This window comes from Aethalodelphis obliquidens, unplaced genomic scaffold, assembly GCF_003676395.1.
Source record: "Aethalodelphis obliquidens isolate GAN/ISIS:26980383/991018 unplaced genomic scaffold, ASM367639v1 scaffold30, whole genome shotgun sequence".
Taxonomy (NCBI): Eukaryota; Metazoa; Chordata; class Mammalia; order Artiodactyla; family Delphinidae; genus Aethalodelphis; species Aethalodelphis obliquidens.
The window spans coordinates 4,261,364-4,289,138 of record NW_020837974.1 but is presented as its reverse complement, the minus strand read 5'-3'; the positions used below and the strand labels follow the sequence as shown (position 1 = coordinate 4,289,138).

The window sequence follows — 27,775 nt, the reverse complement described above, 5'->3', positions numbered from 1 at the left end:
GAATGAGTGCTTTCTTCCCTCTCCTCCTTAAAGGTGAAGGACGGAAAGTGATAGAGATGCAGCTCTGTCCTTACCCACTTCTGTTCTCACTTTTTAGGTGTAAGAGGAGGGAAGAAGACATCATGAGAATACGGGCTCATGTTTCTTCTTCTGACTCAGTTGGCCTCTTTATTCTGGATGTCTGTCCTTCCTCATGGTCAAAGAGAGATGTGGCCCCTTGGATGGAGCTCCCATAAGTTTGTCTGGCGGCATGGCGGAACCGGTACTTTTGTTAGTGGTACGAATCTGGCGTTATGCTTAAGAGTTGGATTTGAGGGAAATGGTCACAGTTTTATGACCTCTGCAGGTGACTGAACATCTAAAAGCCTCAGTTTCCCCACATATATAGGGCAGCACATCTACATGATAGGGTTGCTGTGAGGTACACGTGGGAAGAGCTTGGTACAGTGTCTTAGGCTTTGCTGTGACAAATCACTGACCTCAGATTCTGAGTAGCTCAACCCAACAGGCCTGAAGTTCTGTTCTTTTATTTATTTATGTATTTACTTATTTTTGGTTGCGTTAGGTCTTCGTTGCTGCGTGCGGGCTTTCTCTAGTTGCATCAAGCGGGGGCTACTCTTCGTTGCAGTGTGTGGGCTTCTCATTGCATTGGATTCCCTTGTTGCAGAGCACGGGCTCTAGGCACGTGGGCTTCCATAGTTGTGGCTCATGGGCTCAGTAATTGTGGCTCACGGGCTTAGTTGTTCCGCAGCATGTGGGATATTCCCGGATCAGGGATAAAACCCATGTCCCCTGCATTGACAGGCGGATTCTTAACCACTGCGCCACCAGGGAAGTCCTGGATATTCCTATTATTTTATTCTTTTCAAATTTTATTTTCAAAAAATATCTTAAATTTTGATGTCTTTATCACGAGACTTTTAAATATATTTATTGTTCACTTATTGATACATCCTGTCTTTTAATTGCCTTTTCATATCTTAAAGAAGTGACAATAATGTTGATCTTCTCAATGATTTATAAAAGCTGCTAATACATTAAAATTATAAAGTCTTTGTTTCTTATATGTTATAAAGACCTTTTCTTAGTTTTTCTTTAAACTTAGTTGCAATTTTTAATCTGAAACTGAAATGTGTAACTTTCTAAAATAAAAACAGTTTTTAGTTTAATGGTTTCTCTGTTGTTATATGTTTTCCCTATTGATTATATATTTCTAAAATTCACTATGCTTTAAGAATTTTCTTTTGAATTTAAAAATGTTGAATCCAGGTAAAACTCATTTATCCTAATGTGTGAACTAGGAGTTTAACACTAATTGTATTTGAGTGCAGTCACTGGTTGAGCTAACATAGTATATTGAATACTCCCCACCAATCCCAAAGGCCCCTTTACCATTTGGTAAAGTGCTAAATACCCTTTCTCCTAGGCCTGTTCTCTAGCTCATGATCCTTTTGAATTTTTTCCTTATGGTAAAAATGTCAGAAAGATGCGTGCCTAACGGTTCAGCACAGTCATCTCTGGGAGAATGTGTGAGATACTTCCCCCCACCCCACTTCACTTGTGTGAATTTTGACTTACCTTCAATTTTCGTGTATTGAATCTTAAATTTTGCACCCCGTTACTTCTTTTTCTTTCACATTAAAAAAAAATTGCTTGGGGAATTCCCTGGCGGTCCAGTGGTAAGGACTCCAAGCTCTCGCTGCGGTGGGGCGGGTTCCATCCCTGGTAGGGGACCTAACATCCCACAAGCCCGGCAGCAATGCCAAAAAAAAAAAAAAAGAAAAAAAAAATTGCTTGGCTGGGCTAATTTGGTTAACTTTTTCATCTGTGTTCTTAAATCTCTCTAGCTGGCGGCTGCGAGGAGGCCCGTCATCTCCAGGTGGCGGTGATGGTGATGCAGAGCGGTAGGGGCTGGGGTGCTGTGGGGGTGATGTAGGGGCGGGGGCGTGTAGGGGGAGGTGCAGGTGAGGTCGGACTAGGAGAGGTGGGGATGACGGGGGGAGAGACGGGGTTGTGGGAGTTGGGGCGATGTGGGGGGGGGTTGGGGGTGGAGAGGGAAGGGCCCCGCGCAGGCCCCGCCCCACAGTGGGCGGAGCTCGCCGAGGACCTATATCAGCGTCGGGCTCTGTGCGCAGGCGCGCGTCGGTTCTCGGCGGGGCTCCCTGGTGGTCGCGGGCCTGTCTGGCCGCGGCCGCGCGTGGGGCGGGCGGTAGGCCCTGGAGGTCGGCGTCCTGTTCAGCGCGGGCCTCCCGAGGCTGCGAAGAGGGGCGCGGGGCGGAGGCAGAGGCAGAGGCAGCGCCGCCTGGGCCGCGTCCACACTGAATGGAGGGAGACTGGGGGTCCCGAGCGAACGCGCGGGAAGGGCCGCGTTTGTGGGAGAGGCCGCGCTGGCTGCGGGGTCTCCATCCTCGTAATCGCCGAGGCGGCCCGAACGCGGCCCAGAGGACTGAGCGACAGACCCCATCGGGCCTCGCAGCCCGGGGAGGTAAGACTAGCCCCCTGATGCTTCTCGGCGCGGCGTGGCGCGCGTTCCTCGGGCCCGAATACGTAACCGAAGCGTGTGTGCCCGAGGCTTGCGGCGGCGGTGTGCATCCCGGGTTTCCTTAGTTCCCTTAGACTGGTATCCGTCTGGCCCAGCGCTGTCCGGAGCAGCCTCCGGCCGCGACGGAGACGCCCCGCAGCTGTGCCGTCCAGGGGCCGAGGGCACTTAAGCCGCGGCCAGCCCGCCTTTGTCCTCAGCCTTCTCTGCGGTCGTAGAAGTGCGGCCTGAGGTCTCTGGAGCTGCGTGTTCTCAGAGAGGCAGATATGGCACCCGGATGCAGGTTCCCGCTGAAGTGAATTTGTCCCCTAGGCTCTACTGGAACAGAGCATCTCTACTGAGCCGGAAGGAGGGGGACTCCAGGAACGGGAATCTCACAGGGAAGAACCCCCGCTCCCTCTAGCCTCTGACCCAAGACGCATCGGAGCTTCAGAAGAGAAGCGGAAGAAACCCAGAAAAGGAGCGTATCGCCCGGAGGGCGGAGGCTTGAGTGATTTCACCACCATCAGCTGTGAGTCACTTTGGAAGACAGAAGGGAGCTGGGACTGAGTGTGACATGTGGCGGGAGTGGTGGGATGCTGGGGGATTCCGCAGCTGGGAAGCTTTTATCTTTAACCCCACCCCCAATGGCAACCTCCCCTCCCTTCATTCTCCACCAGTTCTTTCCAGAAGCTGGTTTCTGTCGTTCCTGTTCTTAGAGTCAAGAGTAGTAGTTCCCAGACGGTTTGCCAGGATTATCTTTTTTTTTTTTTTTCATTTGACAGAAGGGAAAAAGCCTGAAAGGGGAAATGACTTGTGAAGAATCAGTAAGAGGCACATAGAAGTCCTGGCATGTGCTGTCCACACGATCTCACGGAAACACATTTCCTCTTAAAAAAATCCTTTTGAGGATGTCCCTGGTGGTCCAGTGGGTAAGACTCCATGCTTCCAATGCAGGGGCCCGGGTTCGATCCCTGGTCAGGGAATTAGATCCCGCGTGCATGCTGCAACTAAGAAGTCCACATGCTTCAACTAAAGATCCCCTGTGCTGCAATTAAGACCAGGTGCAGCCATTAAAAAAAAAAAAAAGATAAATATTAAAAAAAAATCCTTTTGAGAAAAAGCAAGTTAGAAGAAACAGTTTTTCTTTTTAAAAAAACAAGTTTAAGGCACCTGTCCCTTTTTTCAAAACTTTATGAGGATTCTCGGACTCAGGGGGTTAACATCTTGGTAGAAAAAGTTACGCAAAATAGCCTTTAGGGTTTTTCCCCCTGCTATATGTTTTAATGAAGGCATCATATTTCATATTTTGAGATGCTATCATATGCTTAATAATTCTGCTTTAAATACTTCTGTGTTAGTGAGAGGGGGACATAAATAGTTAAAGGAGTAGGGAACATTGTGGGTTTAAGGAGTCACAAAGGGGCAGGTGTTAACCTTCCTCTCCTTCTCCAGGATTAAAGGTTACCCAGCTGGCGTGTGGAAGTTTTTAGGAAGAGCGTTGAGGAGCTCTCATCATCCTGTTCCTCTTTCCTCCTCTTCCAGGAATGCCTTCCCAGGTTTTGACAGTCTTCCAAGAACAACAGAAAATGAACAAATCCCAGGTGAAGTATTTCTTTTCTCTATTCCCTATTTCATTTTCCAGTGGATTTCATGGCTTTTTTTAGGGTGTTCATATGTTAAGATGGAAAAGTGGAAATAGATAAAAAGCCACCAAAATGGGATTCATCCTATTCTTCCCACCCCTCACCTCATCCTGGGTAGCATCTAGGCTCTACTACCTTTAAGATGTCATCATTTCTTAAACCTGTGTTTTCTGCTTAATTCTTTCTCCCCTTATCAGAGCTTCATCTTCTCTCCCCTGCACTGTTGGAACAGTTTTTTGCTTCTTTCTCCCCGAGGTTAAGTCTGTCCTCCTGAGGAATCTGAAATGCTATTCAGATGATGCCACTTCAGTATGGAAACCACTTGAATAGCTTCTGGCCCTCCAGAGGGGAAAGGCTGAGTTCTTATCATGAAATTAAGGCTGTTGAGAACAGAACCACTTCTTATTTCTCTTTGTTTTATTAAATATTAAAAAAAATTCTCATATTCTACATTTTATTCAACAGTGATTGATTAGTGTGTGAGGTACTGAACTGTGTGCCACAGACTCTGCTCAAAACGATGTAGAGACCTGGTCCCTTTTTGATGGAGTTCACAGTTTAGAGAAGGTGACATTTAAAGAGTAAACATGTAACAGTGGTCTCCAGTGACCCCAAACCTGACATAACTTCCTGAACACATCCAGTTACCACCCACCTGTGCATCTCACTCACGTCTCTGTCCTGCGGGCTGACCTGGGAGCCCTGTTCCACTTCCTTTCCTGAGTCTCCAGTTCATCTCTCAGGAGCTAACTTGGGGGAGATCTCTTCCAGGAAGCCCTTCTCCTCTTTCTTTGTCCCCCTCTGGATTAATTGCCCTTCCCCTCTGTGCTCCACAATGCCCCTGCTGCCCCTGTCACTGCACTTTGTCCATTGCGTGGAAATTACCTGTTTGTGTCTGTGCTGACAGGCCATTAGCCCTTCAAAGTCCATGTTCATGCCGTGTTCATCTTCATATTTTCCGTTCCTCACCCTGTGCCTTGTTCCTGGTAGGTGCTCATCACGTGTTTGTGGCTGAATAAGCAAATGGTAGGCTTGGGAAGCAAACTCTGCTCTGACTGGATAATCACCCTACCTGAATACAGAGCAGGGCCATCCAGGAGAATTGGGGTCTCCTTTCCCTTCTCTGAATGCTATCTTGGATCATGCAAGGTGGAGTATGTTTGTTATTGTTGCTTTTGTAAGAATTCGTGTTTGTTTGAGCAGTATTAGGTTTACAACAAAGCTGGGCTGAAGGTACAGAGATTTCCCATATACCACCTGCCCCCAGACACCTACAGCCTTCCCCATTATCAACAATCCCCACCAGACGGTACGCTTGTTAAAGTGGATGAACCTACGCTGACACATCATTGTCACCCAAAATCTATAGTTTACATTAGGGTTCACTCTTGGTGGTGCACATTCTGTGGGTTTTGATGAATGTGTCACATGTATTCACCATTATAGTATCATACAGGGTAGTTTCACTGCATTTAAAACTACTCTGTGCGCCACCTGTTCATCCCTCCCTTCCCTCCCTGCCTCCCCTCCCCCCACCAACCACTTCATTGTCTCCATTGTTTTGCCTTTTCCAGAATGTCGTATAGTTGGAATCATACAGTATGTAGCTTTTTCAGATTGGCTTTTTTTGACCTAGTAATATTCATTTAAGATTTCTTCGCTTCTTTTCATGGCTTGATAGCTCATTTTGTTTTAGTGCTGAATAGTATTCCATTGTCTAGATGTACCACAGTTTATCCATTCACCTACTGAAGAACATCTTGGTCGCTTCCAAATTTGGGAAGTTGAGAGTAAGGCTACCATAAGCATCTGTGTGCAGGTTTTTGTGTGGACATAAGTTTTTAACTTCATTGGGTGAATACCAGGGAGCATGATTCCTGGGTTGTACGGTGACAGCATGTTTATCTTTGTAAGCAAACATCAAACTATCTCCCAAAGTAGCTGTGCCATGTTGCATTCCCATCAGCAGTGAATGAGAATTCCTGTTGCTCCACATCCTCACCAGCATTTGGTGTTGTCGGTGTTCTGGATCTTGGGCATTCTAACAGGTGTATAGTGGAATCTCATTGGTGTAATTTGCAGTTCCCTAATGACATGTGATGTGGAGCATCTTTTCATATGCTTATTGTTTGTCATCTGTGTATCTTCTTTGGTAAGCAGTCCCTTAAAGTCTTGGGTTGTTTGTTTTCTTATTGTTGAGTTTTAAGAGTTCTTTGTATATTTTGGATAATAGTCCTTTATCAGATGTGTCTGTTGCAGATATTTTCTCCCAGTTTGTGGCTTGTCTTTCCACTCTCTTGACAGTGTCTTTGACAGAGTGGAAATTTTTCATTTTAATGGAGTACAGCTTATCAGTTCTTTCTTTCATGGATCATGCCCTTGGTGCTGTGTCTAAAAAGTGATTGCTAAACTGAAAGTCATCAGATTTTCTCCTGTGTTATCTTCTAAGACTTTTGTAATTTTGTATTTTAGTTAAGTTTGTGATCAATTTTTAGTTAACTTTTGTGATGGGTGTAAAGTCTGTGTTTAGATTATTTTTTTTGCATGTGGATGTCCAGTTATTCCAGCACCATTTTTTGAAAAGACTGTCTTTGCTCCATCGTATTGTCTTTGTTCCTTTGTCAAAGATCAGTTGACTACATGTATGTGGGTCTATTTCTTGGATCTCCAGTTTGTTTCATTGATCTATTTGTCTATTCTTTCACTGTCTTGATTACTGTAGCTTTACAGTAAGGCTTTAAGTCAGGTAGTGTCCGTCCTCCAACCTTGTTCCTCTCTTTCAATATTGTTTGGCTATTCTGGGTCATTTGCCTTTTTAAAAGTTTAGAACCAGTTTGTTGATATCCACAAAATAATTGACTGGGATTTTGAGATTTCATTGAATCTGTAGATCAGGTTTGGAAGAACTGACATCATGGTAACATTGAGTCTTCCTGTCCACAAACATGTAATATCTCTCCGTTTATTTAGTTCCTCTATTTCTTTCATCAGAGTTTTACAGTTTTCCTCATATACATCTTGTATGTATTTTGTTAGATTTATACATAAGTATTTCATTTGGGGGGTGAGTGAATGTAAATGATACTGTTTTTAATTTCAAATTCCACTTGTTCATTGATGTTATATAGAAAAATGATATATTTTATATATATTTTTTATATATTAACCTTGTGCCCTGCAAAATTGCTATAATCGCTTAGTAGTTTCAGGACTTTTTTGTTGATTCTTTCAGATTTTCTACATAGACGATTTTGTCATCTGACAACAAAGACAGTTTTATTTCTTCCTTCCTAATCAGTATACCTTTTGTTTCCTTTTCTTGTCTTGTTGCGTTAGCTAGGACTTCCAGTACAGTGTTGAAAAGGAGTGGTGAAAGGGGACATCCTTGCCTTGTTCCTTATATTAGTGGGAAAGCTGCTAGTTTCTCACCATTATGTATGATGTTATCTGTAGGCTTTTGTAGATTTCTTTATCAAGTTGAGGAAGTTCCTCTTTGTTCCTGGTTTACTGAGAGTTTATTTATTTATTTTGGCTGTGTTGGGTCTTCATTGCTGTGTGTGGGCTTTCCCTAGGTGCGGCTAGCAGGGGCTACTCTTCGTTGTGGTGCATGGGCTTCTCACTGCGGTGGCTTCTCTTGTTGCGGAGCATGGGCTCTAGGGGCACAGGCTTCAGTAGTTGCAGCATGCAGGCTCAGTAGTTGCGGCACACTGGCCCTAGAGCGCACAGGCTTCTGTAGTTGAGGCGCATGGGCTCAGTAGTTGCGGTGTGTGGGCTCTAGGGCGCGTGGGCTTCAGTAGTTATGGTGCATGGGCTCCAGCAGTTGTGGAGCGTGGGCTCTAGAGCGCAGGCTTAGTAGTTGTGGTGCGCAGGCTTAGTTGCTCCGCGGCATGTGGGATCTTCCTGGACCAGGGTTTGAACCCATGTCCCCTACGTTGGCAAACGGATTCTTTTTTTTTTTTTTTGTGGTATGTGAGCCTCTCACTGTTGTGGCCTCTCCCATTGTGGTGTGTATTTCTTTTTATATTTTGTGAAGGATTTTTGCATCTATATTCATGAGAGATATTTGTCTGTGGTTTTATTATCTTGTAATGTCTTTGTCTTGAGACAAAGAGGTAGGAACTGTTCCCTGTTTCTATTTTCTGAAAGAGATTGTAGATATTTAGTATAATTTCTTTCATAAGTGTTTGGTAGAATTTATGAGTGAACCCATCTAGGCTTGGTTCTTTTTGTTTTGGAAGGTTATTAATTATTGACTCAATTTAAAAATACAGCCTTATTTAGATTGTGTATTTGTTCTTGTGTGAGTTGGGTAGATTGTGACTTTGAACAGATTGGTCCACTTCATCATTGTCAAATTTGTGGGCAGAGAGTTACTCATTATATTTCTTTATTATTTTAATGTCAATGGGATCTGTAGTTATATCCCCACTTTCATTTCTGATATTAGTAATTTGTGTTTTCTCTTTTTCTTAGTCTAGCTAGAGGTTTATTAATTTTATTGATCTTTTCAAAGAATCGGCTTTTGGTTTCATTGATTTTTCTCCATTGATTTCCTATTTTCAGTTTCTTTTGAAATTTCATTTTGATTCTACTCCAGTTTCTATTATTTGTTTTCTTCTGCTTACTTTTGATTTAATTTGTTCTTCATATAGTTTCCTAAGGTGGAATCTTAGATGACTGATTTTATTTATTTATTTATTTGTTGTGGTACACGGGCCTCTCACTGTTGTGGCCTCTCCCGCTGCAGAGCAAGGCTCCAGACACGCAGGCTTAGTGGCCATGGCTCACAGGCCCAGCCGCTCCACGGCATGTGGGATCCTCCCGGACCGGGGCACGAACCCGTGTCCCTTGCATCAGCAGGTGGACTCCCAACCACTGCACCACCAGGGAAGCCCAGATGACTAATTTTAGATCTTTCTTTTTTCTAAATATATGCACTCAATGCTATAAATTTAGTATTGATTTTGCTGCCTCACACAATAAATTGTGTTTTAATTTTCATTTAGTTCAAAATATTTTAAAATTTCTTTTGAGATTTCTTCTTTCACCCATGTGTTACTTAGAAATGTGTTGTTTAATCTTCTTGTATTTTAGAGTTTTTCAGCTATCTTTCTGTTACTGATTTATAGTTTAATTCCATTGTGGTCTGAGAGGTTAGACATTGTATGATTTCTGTTCTTTTAAATTTATTAAGATGTGTTTTATGGCCCAGAATGTGGTCTATCTTGGTGAATATTCCATGTGAATTTGAGAAGAATGTGTATTATGCTTTTGTTGGATGAAGCAGTCTATAGATGTCAATTAGAGCCAATTGACTGATGGTGTTGTTGAGTTCAACTACAGGCAAACCTCAGAGATATTGTGGGTTTGGTTCCAGACCATCCTAGTAAAGCGAATATCATAATGAAATGGGTCACACAAATTTTTCGGTTTTCCAGTGCCTGTAAAAATTATGTTTACAGGGCTTCCCTGGTGGCGCAGTGGTTGAGAGTCTGCCTGCTGATGCAGGGGACACGGGTTCGTGCCCTGGTCCGGGAAGATCCCACATGCCACGGAGTGGCTAGGCCCATGAGCCATGGCCGCTAAGCCTGCGTGTCCAGAGCCTGTGCTCCGCAATGGGAGAGGCCACAACAGTGAGAGGTCCGAGTACCGCAAAAAAAACAAAAAAACATTATGTTTACACTGTACTGTTGTCTGTTAAGTGTGCAATAACATTATGCCTAAAAAAATGCACGTAACTTAATTTAAAAAGTGATGCTGTTAGAAAAATGATGGCAGTAGACTTGCTCAATGCAGGGTTGCCACAAACCTTCAACTTGTATTAAAAAAAAAAAGGCAGTATCTGTGAAGCACAGTAAAATGAGGTTTGTCTTTGTGTCTTTACTGATTTTCTGCCCACCGTTTGTGATAGAGCTGTGTTGAAGTCTCCAACATTAGATTCCATCTGTTTCTCCTCGTAGTTCTATCACTTTTTGCCGACGTATCTGACACTTTGTTGTCAGGTGCATACATGTTAAGGATTGTTGCCTCCTCTTGGAGATTTGGCCCCTTTATCATTATGAATGACTTTATCCTTGATAACTTTTCTTACTTTGAAGTCTGCTATGTCTGAAAATAGTATAGCCACTCCACTCCTGCTTTCTTTTGATTAGTATTATCATGGTGTGTCTTTCTCCATCCATGTACATGGTGGGGAGGGGTGTTCAAACTCTTATCTTTAATGGAGTTCCCCCCACTCCCCCAGTTTTTTTGTTGTGGTAAAATACACATATAAAATTTATCATTTTTAGATAACTAATAAGGACCTACTGTGTAGCACAGGGAACTCTACTCAATACTCTGTAATGGTCTACGTAGGAAAAGAATCTAAAAAAGAGTGGATACATGTATATGCATAATTGATACACTTTGCTATACACCTGAAACTAACACAACATTGTAAATCAACTATACTCCAAAAAATAAAAAAAAATCACTTTAACCATTTTAAGTATTCAGTAGTGTTAAATAAGTACATTTATAATGTTGTGCAACCGTCACTACCACCCATCCACATGACTCTTTATCTTATAAAGTTAAAACTCTGTACCCATTAAACGATAACTTCACATTCCTTCCTCCTTCTAGCCCCTGGCAACCATCATTATATTCTCTGTCTCTGTGATTTTGACTATTCTAAGTACCTCATATAAATGGTTTTATGTAGTATTTGTCCTTTTGTGCTTGTCTTATTTCACTTAGCATAATGTCCTCAAGGTTCATCCATGTTGTGGCATATGTGAAAATTTCCTTTCTATTGTATATACATATCACATTTGCTTATTTATTCGTCAGTGAACACTTGGGTTGCTTTCACATTTTAGTTAATGTGAGTAATGCTGCTATGGACATGGGTGTATAGATATTTCTTTTTTTAAAAAAAATTATTTATTTATTTATTTTTGGCTGTGTTGGGTCTTCGTTTCTGTGTGTGGGCTTTCTATAGTTGTGGCAAGCGGGGGCCACTCTTCATTGCAGTGTGCGGGCCTGTCACTGTCGCGGCTTCTATTGTTGCGGAGCACAAGCTCCAGACGCGCAGGCTCAGTAGTTGTGGCTCACAGGCCTAGTTGCTCTGCGGCATGTGGGATCTTCCCAGACCAGGGCTCGAACCCGTGTCCCCTGCATTGGCAGGCAGATTCTCAACCACTGCGCCACCAGGGAAGCCCCAGATATTTCTTTAAGATCCTGCTTTCTGTTCTTTTGGGTATATACCCAGAAGTGGAATTGCTTGGTCATATGGTAATTCCGTTTTTAATTTTTTAAGGAACTGCCACACCCTTTTCTGTAACAGCTGTACTGTTTCACATCCCCACCAACAGTGCACAAGAGTTCCCATGGCTACACATCCTCTCCAGCACTTGTTATTTTGTAGTGGTGGTTGTGTTTTGTTGTGTTTTTTGTTTTCATAGTAGCCGTCCTAATGGGTGTGAGGTGATATTTCATTGTAGTTTTAATTCACATTCCACTAATGATCAGTGATATTGAGCATCTTTTCATGTGCTTATTGGCTATTTGTGTATTCTCTTTGGAGCAATGTCCAGGTCCTTTGTCCATTTTGAATTGGATGTTCGGGGAGTTTTTGGTGTTTAGTTTTAGGGGTTCTTTATATATTCTGGATATTAATCCCTTAACAGACATAATGATTTGCAGATATTTACTCCCATTCTGTGGGTTGCATTTTACTCTGTTGATAGTATCTTTTTTTTTTTTTTTTTTTTTTGCGGTACGCGGGTCTCTCACTGTTGTGGCCTCTCCCATTGCGGAGCACAGGCTCCGGACGCACAGGCTCAGCGGCCATGGCTCACAGGCCCAGCCGCTCTGCGGCATGTGGGATCTTCCCAGACCCGGGCACAAACCCGTGTCCCCTGCATCAGCAGGCGGACTCTTAACCACTGTGCCACCAGGGAAGCCCTGATAGTGTCTTTTGATGCAGAACATTTTTAGTTTTCAGGGAGTCCAGTTTGTCTGTTTTTTCTTTTGTTCCCTGTGCCTTTGGTGTCATATCCAAGAAATCATAGCCAGATACTGAGTCATGAAGCGTTTGCCCTGTTTTCTTCTAAAAGTTTTATAGTTTTAAGTCTTACATTTAGGTCTTTGATCCATTTTGAGTTAATTTTTTTATTTGAGGTTAAGTAAAGATCCAACTTTATTCTTCTGCATGTGGATATTCAGTATTCCCAGTACCATTTGCTGAAATGACTATCTTTTCCCCATTGGGTGGTCTTGACAACCTTGTCAAAAAGCATTTGAGCATAAATTTGAGGGTTTATTTCTGGGCTATTTTATTCCTTTTGTCTGTTTGTTTTTATGCCAGTACCACACCATTTTTAGTACCGTAGCTTTGTAGTATTATAAGGGATATTGGTCTGTAGTTTTCTTGCAACATCTATGTCTGGCTTTGTTATAAGGGTGATGCTGGCCTCATAGAATGAGTTAGGAAGCATTCGCTCTTCTTCAATTTTTTGGAAAAGTTTGAGAAGGATTTGTATTAGCTCTACTTTCTTTCTTTGGCTGTGCTGCACAGCATGTGGAATCTTTGTTCCCTGACCAGGGATCAAACCCATGCCCCCTGCAGTGGAAGCGTGGAGTCTTAACCACTGGACTGCCAGGGAAGTCCCAGTATTAGCTTTTCTTTCTTTCTTTCTTTTTTTGCGGTACGCGGGCCTCTCACTGTTGTGGCCTCTCCCGTTGCGGAACAGAGGCTCCGGGAATGCAGGCCTAGTGACCGTGGCTCATGGGCCTAGCCGCTCCACGGCATGTGGGATATTCCCAGACCAGGGCACAAACCCGTATCCCCTGCATCGGCAGGCAGACTCTCAACCACTGCGCCACCAGGGAAGCCCAGCTTTTCTTTAAATGTTTGGTAAAATGAACCAGTGAAGCCATGGTCCAGGACTTTTATTTGTCGGGATGTTTTTGGTTACTGACCCAATTTCCACACTAGTTATAGGTGTATTCAGTGTGCCTATTTTCTTCATGATTTAGTCTTGGTAGATTTTATGTTTCTAAAAATTTTTCCATTTCATCTTGGTAATCCAATTTATTGTACAGTTGTTCATAGTACTCTCCCATAATCCTTTTTACTTCAGCAGAATCGGTAGTAACGTTCATATCTTCATTTCTGATTTTAGTAATTTGAGTCTTTCCTTTTTTTTTCTTATTCCATCTAGGTAAAAGTTTGTCAAATTTGTTCATCTTTTTTAAAAAACAGTTTTTGGTTTCATTTTCTCTGTTTTTCTATTTTGTTTACATCTGCTCTAATCTTTATTATTTTCTTCTTTCTGCTAGCTTTGGGTTTAATTTGTTCTTTTTCTAGTTCCTTAAATTGTAATGTTTGGTTGTTGATTTGAGATCTTCCTTGCTGCTGTTTAATGTAAACGTTACAGCTACCATGGTGATTGCATGTGTGTCTTCACCAGCTCCTCATTTCTTCAGTGGTCACACCTCCCACCTGTGGAGGCACAAGATATCCCAGTGCTTTCTTCTCCATTGGGAGGAAAACAGGTTGATTACATTTAAACTTTTAATGAGGAAAAAAAAGATAAATTAAGCTTATTATCATGTGGATTAGCAGAATGTATATAGTACTTATTAAAAATAAATAAATTGGGGGTGCTCAAAACTTTACTGCCAGGATGGTGATGAAGTATTTTGGAGACCACTCAACTACACGGATGAGTCCAGAATTACTGCACAATGTGCTGCTGAACACCTTTGCAGTTCTTCCTCTTCTCGTGGCCCTGCCCTGTTCCCCTGTTCCTGTCATACTGCTGTGTGTTTTTCATACCTCTTTGACTTTGTGTATGTGCTTGCACCACATTAATGAAGATCTGCTATTGTGAATCCCGACCTGACAATACAAAAGTCATATCTCCTACATTATATAACACTGATTCTAGCATAGCTCTAATAATACCTTATTACACGATAAGTATTCATAGGTATGATTTTTCTCCTTACCAAGATTTAAGCTTTTTTTTTTTTTTTAAAACATCTTTATTGGAGTATAATTGCGTTACAATGGTGTGTTAGTTTCTGCTTTGTAACAAAGTGAATCAACAGAGAAGAAACTCAAAGCACAGAGACGCTGAGTGATTAACAATGTGATTATTCGCAATGCACGGCAGCTGAAAATTTCCTTTAACTTGTTTTAGGTTGTGCTCTGGCATGAGAGGCTGACTCATGTTTAGCCCGTCTCCCCAGATTTAAGCTTCTTAAAGGCCAAATAAAAATGATTGATTTAGGGGCTTCCCTGGTGGCACAGTGGTTGAGAGTCTGCCTGCCGATGCAGGGGACACAGGTTCGTGACCCGGTCTGGGAAGATCCCACATGCTGTGGAGCGGCTGGGCCTGTGAGCCATGGCCACTGAGCCTGTGCGTCCGGAGCCTGTGCTCTGCAATGGGAGAGGCCACAATAGTGAGAGGCCCGCGTACCGCAAACAAAAACAAAAAAGATTGATTTAGGTCAATATTCTTGGCAAGCTAGGATAGTTTCAGACACATGGTAGAAACTTCAGTTTTTTTTTGTTTGAATTAATAAGTTAATCTACAATCTGGATTTTCCTATTATGATATCACTTTATCCCACAAAGTAAACCACAAAACAAGGTATAGAATAGGCAGCCTATATAATATTTATGGTAAACTCTCAAAATCAACATGTTAAGAATTATTTCCCATCTCTCTCACATCACCCAATACTGATCTCTTTGGCTTGAACAGAAGTGTGCTGGCCAGGGATCCGTGTCATTCAAGGACGTGCCTGTGGACTTCACCTGGGATGAGAGGCTACAGCTGACCTGCATGCGGAGGACCCTGTACCGGGATGTGATGCTGGTCTCCGTGGGTGAGGCGTCTTCCCTGTGTAGCGCCTCAGCGTGTGCATTGTTTCTTAGCCGCCAAAGCTTACGAGCCCTTGGCGGAGCTTTATGATATCTGCACACCTCACGGGTCAGAAATGAGTGCTGCTATTGAGCACAGAAAGAAGGCTTCTGTTCTCACGTCCCTAAATAAAGGTTCAAATGGGCACCATTATCATGTGACTCCTGAACCGGCACCTTCATTGTCCTTCAGGGCCCCCGATGTCCAAGCAACTTGTCTGAAATCTTAACCCTGTATCTCACTCACAGGGTACTGCGTCAGCAAACCAGAGGTGATCTTCAAGCTAGAGCAAGGAGAAGAGCCATGGCCATTAGAGAGAGCATTTCCATGCCGGAGTGATCCAGGTGAGTTAGTCATTATCAGGTGAAAAAAAAGAAGCCACTGGAAAAGCAGACCCAGATGGATTGGTCCAGAAGTTGAGACCTTTGGTGTCTGTCTCAGTACTTCTATGTAGGGGCTTCAGACCTTGGGAAGTAACTGAACGGCGAGCCAGCCTGCCTCAGATAACCTGAACCACATTTCCATCCACCACTCTTAAGTACCAGCGCTTTCCTCTCTGGCCTGACTTTTAGGGAAGGTGACCATTCTGTGCCCAGTGTTGACCCCCTGCCTGCCTCCTGACCTTTGTTCCTGGTTTCTCCTTTCTAGTATTCATCTTCTCTCCATTTTCATGGACTATTTTCTTTTCAGTTTTCCCCACAGGCATTTATTAATTCATTCTGCAGATATTTTTACTCTGTGCCACCCTCGCTCCTGGTGTCGGGGATACACCAATGAACAAACACTGTTCCTGAGCTCCTATAGCTTACAAGCTAGCAGGAGGAGGAGACGTGAATAAATAAGTTTACACATCCAGTGGTGACGAGAATGGTGAAAAGAACTAAAACAGGAGATAGAGAGCGGGGTGTGCTCTTGTAAAAGGTGGTTGGAGAATGCCTTTCTGATGATGTCAGCATTAGAGCAGATAAAGAAGGAAGGAGGTGAGTCATGTGGCTCCTGGGGGTTCCAGGCGAAGGAACAGCCACAGGGCCAAGTTCCTGCGGCAGGAGTTTGTTGGAAGTGCTCTGAGGAAAACAGGGAGGCCAGAGTGGTGGCAGGGGAGCACCTGAGAGGGATGCTGGTGGGAGGTGACATCAGACAGGTAGCCAGGGGCCAAATGATGTGTTACAGGACACGGCGAGGGCTTTGACTTCATTTGGGGCGAGTTGTGTAGCTATTACTGGATTTCTGCAAAAGAGTATGTTTTAAAAGAATTTCTTTGCTACTATGCAGAGGAAATTGGGGACGGGGACAAGGGTGGTGGACAAAGTAAAAGCATAAAGACAGTGTGAAATGCTGGCTCCTGAAATACTGACCACCACCATTGTGAAGGCTAATCTTAATTTATTGCTCACCCTGACAGTCTTCGTAGCATCTTGGAAAAGAGTGAACAAAGGTTATTTATGAGATTTGAGGGTATAGTTTAAAGTATATTTTTTTAATTCAGGGGCTTAATAACCTTTGGGTAAGAATTATGATTTAACAGTTTAGGATTTGTGGACAGGTCTTGGAGAATAAGTAGTATAGTATCTATGGGAAAGGTGAGAAGTTTGTTTAAAAGGGTTTTGAGGAAGCTTCTGAAATGAACAGTAAGGTCATTTGCAACTTTTATTTTCCTGGGCATGAGTTTCATGGGGCAGGAAAGTCTGCCGGTAACACAGTAGAACAGTAGACATGGTAATGCAGAGAGTAAGCTGTGTGGATGTTGACGGTTTCAGCTCTCGACAGCAAAGAGGTGTTTGCAGTGGCTCAGATGTGAAGTGAGGGAGGGGGTAGATGTGATGAAATGTGGCTCCATGTTGGGAGAGTAGGATTTGCTGTTGGGTAGGATGTGGAGTGAGAGAACGGGGTGGGGAGCCGAGGATGACCTCAGTATTTAGTCTGAGCAACCTGCTGGGGTGGGAAGTGTTCACTGAGATGGGAAAAGTGGGGAGGAGCAGTTCGGGGCAAATTTTTTAAGAAGTGACTTTGAGAAGCGTCAGTGACTTGAGATGATTATTCAAATTTAGATGTTGATAAGGCCCTTGGACATACAGATCTGGAGTTGGAGAACAGACAGGAGTGCAGATTAAATTTGAAAGTCATGAGTTGAAAGGTGGTATGCAGACATAACTGGGCCTTGGGCAGTGGATGTGGATAGACAGGAAAAGAGGCTGCAACCCACAGCCTTACAACACGTAGGAGTCACAAGCGTAACAGAGAAGAAAACCCAGAGAGATGTCTGGAGGGCAAGAAAGGTGCTTGTCAAGAAGGACACAATGAATTTCTAGTTTGAAATTGGAAATATGAAGTCAGCGTTTTCCCCCTTCGTTCCTGTAAACCATCTAAAACCAACTAGGAGATTGAGAAATGAGTTGCAGACTGGTATTTTGTATAAATCTGAGAAATAGCTAAACTTGAAACCATGACATAAGGGGAAGAACTGTTGAAAGCAATAAAAAATCAAGCTGGGTACAGGCACCTGGAATTGGAACCAGAGAGAGACCTCCAGGGCTGCTGACCTCAGAAAGAAATGCAAGGTGACTAACCCTTGGTAAAACATCAGGAAGGGACTGAACAAGATTGTGGCAGGAACTTCCTTGTTACCTGCTTTGGTTCTGAGAAGCAGAGAAGTGGGATTCAGGGTGGAATCACACACATAACCCTTAACTGTGTAAAGTATTGGTCTTTGTAGCATTTGGGGGATAAACAAGACTTTGCACGTGAAAATGCCCATAGGTTTTCAGAGAGAAATAAAAAATAATCAAATACAATGTTAAGTCCTTGGTCCTAAGCAGCCAGTGCAGGATGCATGGATGTTTTCCTAAGAAAAAAAAAAAGGGAGAAAGAGAAAAAAAGAAAAGGCAAAAAAAAAAAAAAAAAAAAATTAGTAAGTGAAGAACACGCACCTGAAAAATATTGTCATAGAAGAGAGAAATATTGTGACCAAGTATCTCACTATGAATGTTTCACAGCTTAATGAAGCAATTGCTTTTATGATTCAAAAGCACAAGGAACCATATATAAGCACTGGGGGAGAGATGAAGAGACACAGGAGATTGTCTGAAAGCTTCCAGTGCTCAGGAATGAACTGGAAGAAGAAACATCCTGACAGTAAAAATGTGTAGAATTGGAAGGAGCACAAAGAGCTGAAAACATAGTGAGGGGCCTGGAAGAGAGGAGCACAGGAAGTGAGCAGATGGAATGGGAATCGGGGCACAGTTAAAGGGGTCACATGTGGAAGACTGGAAAAGGAGGTTCAGCATGCACACCATCCAGTCCCCCATGTGGAAAGCCAGAGATAATTGAATAGAACAAATACTTAGAGATACATTTCAAAGAAGCTTCCTGGTATGAAAGAAGACTGGAGTCTACATGAAAAGGACTAACTTATGGGAAACTAACTCAGAACTGTCACCACCATGGTGTATCCTAGGGAAGTTACTAGATTTTTAAAGAAAGAAAGGTTCTTTTTGGTCTGCAAAACCAAAGAATTAAGTCATTTAAAACTTTGTTGAGGAATATTGACAAATATAATTGTATATATTTAAAACGTACAGTGTGACGATTTGATGTACATATATTGTAGAATGGTTACCAATATTAAGATAATTAACACATCCATCACCTTACGTAGTTAACAGGTAATTTGTATGTGTGGGTTTTTTTTGGGGGGGGTGAGAATGATTCAGATATATTTGCAACAGCGTTCAAGGGTACAATACCATATTATTAACTATAGTCACCATGCTCTACATTAGATCCCCAGCACTTGAATTAAGTCTTTTTTCTTTTAAATTCTGGCTGTGCTGCTTGGCTTGCAGGATCTCAGTTCCCTGACCAGGGTTTGAACCTGGGCCACAACAGCAAAAGCACTGAATCCTAACCACCAGGCCACCAGGGAACTCCCCAGTCATTTTTAAGGGGGAGAAAAAAAATCAAGTTGATCTCAGACGTCCATAATAACATCCAGTGCTTTTAAAAGCAGTGGAGAAAGAATTACAAAATCCTTAAGAACTAAAAGTAAATCCCAATAATTTTATATGTAGACAAAATGTTATTCAGCTAAAGTAACAACAGTAAGTTTGAACATGCAAGAATGCAGGGAAATATTGTTTTCGTGAATTCTTTGTAAAGAATTTTCTAGAACATGAACTTTAATCAAGAAATGGTAAAGTATAAAATAGCAGAAGATTGTTTTTGAGTGCTATTTAAGTGAGAACTAAGTCTAAAACTGAAGTGGGGATTGATTATCAGGATAGAATTAAAACATAAAGGACTTTAGATTTTAGGATTATTAGATATAAAATTTTAAAATTTGTGTGGAATAGCCACGTCCCAAAATAAACAAAGCAGTTTAGAAGGCTAAGAAAAACTAGGGGGAGCTTGCCCTTTCAAATTCAGTGCTAGCTATTGGCTGTAGTGTGATATTAATGTAAGAATAAACGGATCAGGGGGCTTCCCTGGTGGCACAGTGGTTGAGAATCTGCCTGCTAATGCAGGGGACACAGGTTCGCGCCCTGGTCTGGGAGGATCCCACATGCCGCGGAGCAACTAAGCCCGTGAGCCACAACTACTGAGCCTGCGCGTCTGGAGCCTGTGCTCCACAACAAGAGAGGCTGTGATAGCGAGAGGTCCGCGCACTGCGATGAAGAGTGTCCCCCACTTGCCACAACTAGAGAAAGCCCTTGCACAGAAACGAAGACCCAACACAGCCAAAAATAAATAAATTAAAAAAAATTAAAATAAATTAAAAAAAAAAAATCAGAACATTTCCCAGCTGTGGTCAGAGGAAGTCCTGACTACTGAATAAAGGCACAGAGAGATGCAACATCGGTGCCTTTGAAGATGGGAGAATGAGGCTAAGAGCCAGGGAAGGCAGGGCTTAAAAAAAAAAAAAAAAAAAAAAAGAATAATAAATGGATCAGAAGATTCCAGAACTAGCTCCACGCATATGGAAATCAGATATGTGAGAAACAGACAAAGGGGAGGTAATTCAATAAGTGCTGTTGAGAAAATTATTCATATGGAGAAAACATTTGTCTTTTACCATTATACAGAAATCAATTTAAAAGTAAAATATATAAAACTTCTAGAAGAAAGTATAGTGGAATATGTTTATAACTATATAAAAGGGGAATATATGTACGCTCTTGATATATATGTATCATCTATGTACAATCCTTATAAAAGGGTTCTCAAACAGCACAAAAATACTGTTTTAGAAGAAAAAAATAGATTAAGAACATTCACTCATTACAAAACACCATAAAAATTCAAAATTCATGGCATAGAGTGAGAGAAGTTATTTGTAACATATATAACCAGCAAAGGCTTAATATCCAAAATACATTCATGGCTTTTCTCAAACAGAAATTTAAATAAGACATTATACATTATTCATTTTAATTTCTGCTTCCTCCCACTGGAATGTAAACTTCATGAGAACAGGGTTTGTTTTCTTTCATGTCTGTGTTTCCACTGTCTAGGATAGTGCCAGCCACAGTTTAGCATTCAATAAAAGTTTGCTGAATAATGAACTCCTACAATTCATAAGAAAAAGTCAAACAACCCAACAGAGAAGTGGACAAAAGACATACATGAAAAGGAAACACAAGTGGGAAACAAAACCACAAATGATAAATGAGAATATCTACAACTTCATTCGTAATAAGAGAAGTAAAAAGTATGACAGTGAAATAGCATTTTCTGTGCTCAAATTTGGCAAAAATTAAGACGTCTTTCAATAGCAAGCAGTTTTGATCACATGATCACTCTGCTGGGAAGAGTTTGTCAAGAACTAGGTCTTACAATGTCCCTTCCCCGTACCTCATCTGTTCCTAAGAGTTAAGGTTTTCACTTTACCCAGTGACTGAAAAATTCCCACGTCCTCTATCTCCGCCTCGTCTGCCCTCTACTCTCTGCTTTACCTGAGGTGTTCTAGTCTTTTCATTGTCAGTGTGGCAGAAACTAACCCTAAAATCATTTCTTCCAAATTGTAAATCTTCTCACGTTCCTTATTTCCACTTACTTGGGTTCTAATCCTTTTCTTCTTCCGTATCTGACAACCATGAAAAGTACCTGTAATACTGATCTGTCCATAGTTCCTCTTATTTTTAATTTTCTTTTGAAAACTGTCTTCTATAGCTTTTATTCTTACCTTCCAGTGACCTTACTTAAAACCAGAACCTTATTCTCTGATGCCTTATTTCATTCCTAACTGTAAGTATATACTTTTAAATCTAAAGCATCTGTTTCGTCTTGTTGCTGGCCTTATATAATCCTAGGGTTGTCCTCTATTACTTAAGATACCTTTTCTTAAACATATCAGTCCATATTCATCCTTTTTTGTTGATGTTACTCAAAAACTCATGGTAAGTTCCATATGATCCTCCTTCTAAATACTGCTCATACATCTTACCCACATCTGCACCTCTTCTTGAGGTTTGCCTGTCCAGATCCTTAAGAAAGGGCTTAGGACTGTGCCTGGCATGTAGTTAATGCTTGTTGTGCATATTTTACACTTAGTTTATGTTTGAGCTCAAGTACTCACCTCTGTTTTGAAGTGCTTCTTACTCTCTCCCCTCTTAGAATTCCCATTTCACTTAGCAGCTGAGCCATAAGGATTTCAGACCTCATCATATACTGTGACACCTGAGAGCATCTGGTTATTGCTGAGGCCTTTGTCCCCATCTGGGGGGTGTCTTTTTTTTTTTTTTTAACTCTTCCTTAATTTGATGTATAGTATATAATAGATATGCTCATCTATTAATGCTGATAGATACGTTTATTCGGAAAGCATTTCCTAAGTACAGAGGCCTACATCACTTACCTGTAGATTCTGATTCATAGGGTACATGGATTGACATGGGGCTATGACAGTCTATACTCCATGTTTTGTTATTTTTTTTTATAAATTTGTTTTTATTTATTTGTTTATTTTTGGCTGCACTGGGTCTTCGTTGCTGTGCGCGGGCTTTCTCTAGTTGCGATGAGCGGGGGCTACTCTTTGTTGCGGTGTGTGGGCTTCTCATTGTGGTGGCTTCTCTTGTTGCGGAGCGTGGGCTCTAGGCGCATGGGCTCAGTAGTTGTGGCTCACGGGCTCTAGAGCACAGGCTCAGCAGATGATTGTAGACCAGTGGTTGGTCTGTTTTGACCTTGGAGCTGCAGGCAGCTTGATTACATTGTCTTATTTGCCTTCTCTGTCCTGACTCACAGGTTGTAAGTACTCTGGTTCTTTCCAGATTTTTATTTGTATAGCTCACATTTTACACTTGTGCTAATTAACTAAAGTGGCATTTTAATTGTTCTTGCTTTGTAACACTTCTCCAGGTCCCTCTTCATTTCTATTTTTCAAGACTTTCTTGGCTTTTCCCACATTAATTCTTAGAGGCGACCTTTAGAACGGATTTACCAGGCTCCTCTCCAGAGCTTTTCGGGATTCTGATTGAATTTAAATTTAGTCTAAAGTAGCTGCCTACTGAGTGGCACTCCTAATCCCACTGGCTGGACCACTTCCCCCCAACCAGAGGCAGGGCTCAGAGACGGTTTCTGTTGGTCTTTTTCCTGTGAGTGGGCCATACTTTCTTTGCATGTTTTGTAATTTTTTGCTGAAAACTAGACATTTTAGATAACGTGGGAACTCTGGAAATCAGATTCTCCCCCTGCCCCAGGGATTTTTTGTTGTGGGTTCTTGTCGTTTGCGTCCTTATTGACTTTTCTAAGCTATTTTTATAAGTCTATATCCTTCATCATGTGTGGCCACTTAACTCTTTTTAGTTTTTGTTTTATACCGGACTATAGTTGATTTACAATGTCATGTTAGTTTCTGGTGTACAGCAAAGTGATTCATAAAGACTCATAAAGAATATATGTATTCTTTTTCATATTCTTTTCCATTGTGATTTATTACAAGTCATTGAATATAGTTCCCTGTGCTATACAATAGGTCCTTGTTGGTTATCTATCTTATATTTAGTAGTGTGTATATGTTAATCCCAAACTCCTAATTTATCCCTCCCCCTACCTTTCCCCTTTGGTAACCATAAGTTTGTTTTGAAGTCTGTGAATCTGTTTGTTTTGTAAATAAGCTCGTTTGTATCATTTTTTTTAGATTCCACATATAAGTGATATCATATTTGTCTTTGTCTGACTTAGTATGATAATCTCTAGGTCCATCCATGTCGCTACGAATAGTGTTATTTCATTCTTTGTGTCTGGGTAATATTCCATTATATATATGTACCACGTTTTCTTTATCCATTCCTCTGTTGATGGGCATTTAGGTTGCTTCCATGCCTTGGCTATTGTAAATACTGCTGCTATGAACATTGGGGTGCATTTATCTTTTTGAATTATGGTTTTCTCTGGATATATGCCCAGGAGTGAGATTGCTGGATCATACGGTAGTTCTATTTTTAGTTCCTTAAGGAACCTCTATACTGTTCTCCATAGTGGCTGCACCAATTTACATTCCCACCAACAGTGCAGGAGGGTTCTCTTTTCTCCACACCCTCTCCAGCATTTATTGTTTATAGACTTTTTGGTGATGGCCAGTCTGATTACTGTGAGGTGATAACCTCATTGTAGTTTTGATTTGCATTTTCTAATAATTAGCAATGCTGAGCATCTTTTAATGTGCTTTTTGGCCATCTGTATGTCTTCTGTGGAGCAATGTCTATTTAGATCTTCTGCCCATTTTTTGATTGGGTTATTTTGATACTGAGCTGCATGAGCTGTTTGTATATTTTGGAGACTAATTCCTTGTCAGTGGCTTTATTTACAAATATTTTTTTCCCCATCTGTGGGTTGACTTTTTGTTGTTTATCATTTCCTTTATTGTGCAAAAGCTTTTAAGTTTAATTAGGTCCCATTTGGTTTTTTGTTTTTATTTTCGTTATTCTAGGAGGTGGATCCAAAAAGATACTGCTGCGATTTATGTCGAAGAGTGTTCTCTGCCTATGTTTTCCCTCTAAGAGTTCTATAGTGTCTGGCCTTACTTACACTTAGGTCTTTAATCCATTTTAAGTTTTTGTGTATGGTATTAGAGAATGTTCTGATTTCATTCTTTTACATGTAGTTGTCCATTTTTCCCAGCACCACTTATTGAAGAGACTGTCTTCTCGTATATTCTTGCCTCCTTTGTCGTAAATTAGGTGACCATAGGTGCGTGGGTTTATTTCTGGGTTTTCTATCCTGTTCCATTGTTCTATGTTTGTTTTTTTTTCAGTACCATACTGTTTTGATTAGCTTTGTCAGGGCACCTGATTCCTCCAGCTCCGTTTTTCTTTCTCAGGATTACTTTGGATATTTGGGGTCTTTTGTGTTGATAGGGATTGCATTGAATCTGTATATTGTGTGGCCACTTAATTCTGTTCCATTAGCTTCCAGAGGTCAGCTGTGTTTTGTCAGCTTCTGTAAACACCTGGAGCCAAAAAAAGGGGACATTCCCCCAGTTTTGCAGGCTGGCTGTGTTGGGCACTCCTTCAGCGCTTAGCCAGGCTGGTTCCACTCTGCCTTAGCCTTCACTTCCAGCTTACATGGAGCCTGCAGGCCAGTCCAGGTGAGAGCATAGGGACTTTTCAGGTCTTTTCTCAGCTGTGTCTCACCTGGGCACACACGATGTGCACTAGGAAGCTTTTCAAAAGCTCGTATTGCCACACACAACTCCATTTTCCAACCTGTCCCTTCCCAGGCTTCTCAATACGTCTGCTGCTCACTTTGACTGTCATCCTGCCCACCAGGTTGCTGCCTCCACCCCCAGGACTTGTGCCTTTAAATGCCTTTGGCACCAGCCCTCTGGGAAGACTGTTCTGAGTCAAGGAAACAACAAAGGGACGCCCTGTTACTGACTTACAGACAGCAGCCCACAGGTGAGGCCCACAAGCACAGCCCTGTGGGGTAAGGTCTCATTCTTGCCCTGCCCCCAGCAACCTGTGCCTGGGGCTCAGGCTGCCAGCAATCGGGCTGGTGACCAGAGATGTGGGGGACAGTGGGTGGGCAGCTTTCTCATTGCAAAGTGTTGCCCTTATCAAGCTTCCTTGGTGGTTCTAAGTCCCAGACTAGATTCTAGAGTTTTGCCAACGTTGCCAGCTCATTAATTGTTCATGTTGGGGGAGGGGGACAGATTTCTCTACTCTGCCATTTTTGGTGAAATCACTTCTCGTCAGTTTTCGAGCACTTCCTGATTGCTAATACAAATGACTGTTCTACACTTAATTTTCCTAATCAGCATTGCAATAAGCTTTTACTCTTAAGAGCTCTGGTTCCATTTAGCGGAGAATAATTACAAACCAAGATCTGGGTGAACATTTTTCTTTTTCTTTGGGGGGAGGGGCGGGCGCACACATTTTTCTGAAGGTAAAATACTGCATATTTAATTAGGAATTTAATACTATTACAGTGTGCTAGTATTTATTAGGATTCTGTTGATTCCATGAATAATCTTGTTGAAAAAATTATTGTTGAAAAGATTTTGAGTGGGCTGCCTTTTACTTTCTAAGACTCACTCTTGTATTTCATCATTAGTGTACCACTAAGTTTTGGAGGAAGGCATAGGTTGCATTTTAGAAGACATGACTGCAGTTCATTTTTTATTGGCTAATTCTGTGTGTCAGATTGGCTGCCAAGCAAAGTGGCTGAACCAAGAGATTGAAATCTCATGTACAATTCCAAACAGGGGGTCCAGGGAGGTAGGGGACCCTCCTCATCCCGTTCCATGGTGTTATCCAGAGAAGTTTCCCTTCAACGTATTACTTTTCCATCCCCTAAGCAGGAGTTGGCAAAATATGGATCATAGGCCAAATTTGGCCTACTGCCTCTTTTTTGTACAGCATAAACCAAGAATGGTTTTTATATGTTTTAGAATAATAAGTTCTATCAAACACAGCCCAAGCAAGGGAAGGAAGAAAGGCAGTGAAGAACCAACTTTTAAGAATGTGACTCTTTTAAGAATGTGACTCAGAGGATGACACAGATTTCCCTAATGGGCTCCAACATAATCACCTGGCTACACCTACCTAAAAGGTAAGTTGAGAAGTCAAATCTCCAGTGATGTGCCAGTTGAAACTGAAGGGGGAATCTCTTTCATAAACAAAGCAGGGTAACACTGTAGTACAGTCAGCAGCCCAGTTTATTACACTGAGTTCTACAAAGTGATGCAGACACTCACATGTATAACTCTTTCATCATAAGAACGTTTACAAGCAGCTGTGCCATTTTCCTGAAAGTTGGCTTGGGTAGAAGTTGCCAGAAAAGGCACAGGAGGCACCATTTAGGTACCTAAGCTATAAAATTCTGGCTAAAACTGAACAGAATAAAACATTATTGGGGATTTTAATTAGGGGCCTTTACTTTTCCTGTGTGCATGTTTTCATATTTCTGGAGGAGTCCTGGGCAGTGTTAACAGTGTACTACTCAGTTAAAAACATACTTATTGTCAGCATTGGTTTCTGTGTGGACCCCACTGTTTCTTCATGCCAAACCCCAATTCCATCCCTTCCCCCACAGGTACTCACACTGATGAAGGTATGACCTTAAGCACATACTACTGTAGCCTCTATGAGGGTGTGTGTGTAACTTTGATGTAAACATTTTTTAGTTGCACGAAATCTCATTCCATCCATTTTTCTTTCATTCATATCTAAAAGGGTTAATCAGCTGTGCTACAACAAAGCACACACTGCTAACTGCTGGACACCACCCCACTGCTTGATCCACATTTTACTCACCTCTTCTAATGACAGTCACCTAGGATATCTCAAAAGTCCTGCTGTGGTGAAATTCCCTGTATATACATCCTCCTGTGTATAGAAGTTCTCTGGGATCTATCAACAGATTGGGGTACTACTGCATGATAAAGCACACATATTATTGAATTTAAAAGGTATTTCCAGGTTAGTTTCCCAGATGCCTGTATCATTTTTCATATTTCCACAGTATACAAACATACCAATACATCCTTACCAGTATCTATCCATACAACTTTCTTTGGGGCGCTAGAGTGGACAGCCCAGCCAGCCACGCTGAGGTGGAATAAAGAGAGGGTGACTGTTGCCTCAGAAGAGGGCCCTGGTGTTAGGAATGGTCTTCATTTTGACCTGTTTGAGAGGCCACAGAAGCATCAAATGAACCACCATTTCACTAACACTAGGATAACTGAAAAAACAGACCAAAAAAACTGGGGGAATCTCACCTCTATGTGCCAGGAGGGGTCGACCTCCTGCTCAGCCCTTGGAAACCCCCTGGGAGTTCCAAATCTGCTTACACTCCACAGTATGAGGTCACTGTGTATAAAGAGCAAGTACTCCTGCTCTGCCCAATTCCACATTCGGTTTGCTGCTGGGTGGGGAAACAGAACCATCCCCTGTGGTGCCTTCTTTCATGAACTTAGGCCTTGCCAGGAATAGTTAAAAACTTTTCAAATATTGCATTCCATCAAATCTAAGACAACCCATTATTTTAAGTACCTCTAAGGAAGAAAAAAAATCAATGCCAGTTGAATCAGAACATGCTATAGATCCTAATTTCAGAGATGTAATAATATGAAAACACACCTCTGAAACAATAAAGAAATCCCACGACTGCATTACTGAAGAGGCAGTTAAGGACCACTTGCATGTACAGGACCCTTTCATGTCAGGCACTCCATAAGAGAAAAAGAAAGTGGTAAACCA

At 41.9% G+C, this 27,775-nt stretch overlaps 1 protein-coding gene across 1 annotated transcript; it reads left to right on the top strand.

Annotated features, from left to right (window-relative positions):
• Window positions 1-1,850: 1,850 nt before the first annotated feature.
• Window positions 1,851-24,667, top strand: LOC113630299 (zinc finger protein 510-like). The gene is made up of 9 exons (XM_027125500.1): window positions 1,851-2,485; window positions 2,852-3,050; window positions 3,304-3,450; window positions 4,064-4,122; window positions 5,155-5,313; window positions 14,925-15,048; window positions 15,332-15,427; window positions 24,007-24,048; window positions 24,636-24,667. The coding sequence occupies exons 4-9, from the start codon at window positions 4,066-4,068 to the stop codon at window positions 24,665-24,667; spliced, it is 510 nt and encodes a 169-aa protein (XP_026981301.1). The 5' UTR covers window positions 1,851-2,485; window positions 2,852-3,050; window positions 3,304-3,450; window positions 4,064-4,065.
• The last annotated feature ends 3,108 nt before the right edge of the window (window positions 24,668-27,775 follow it).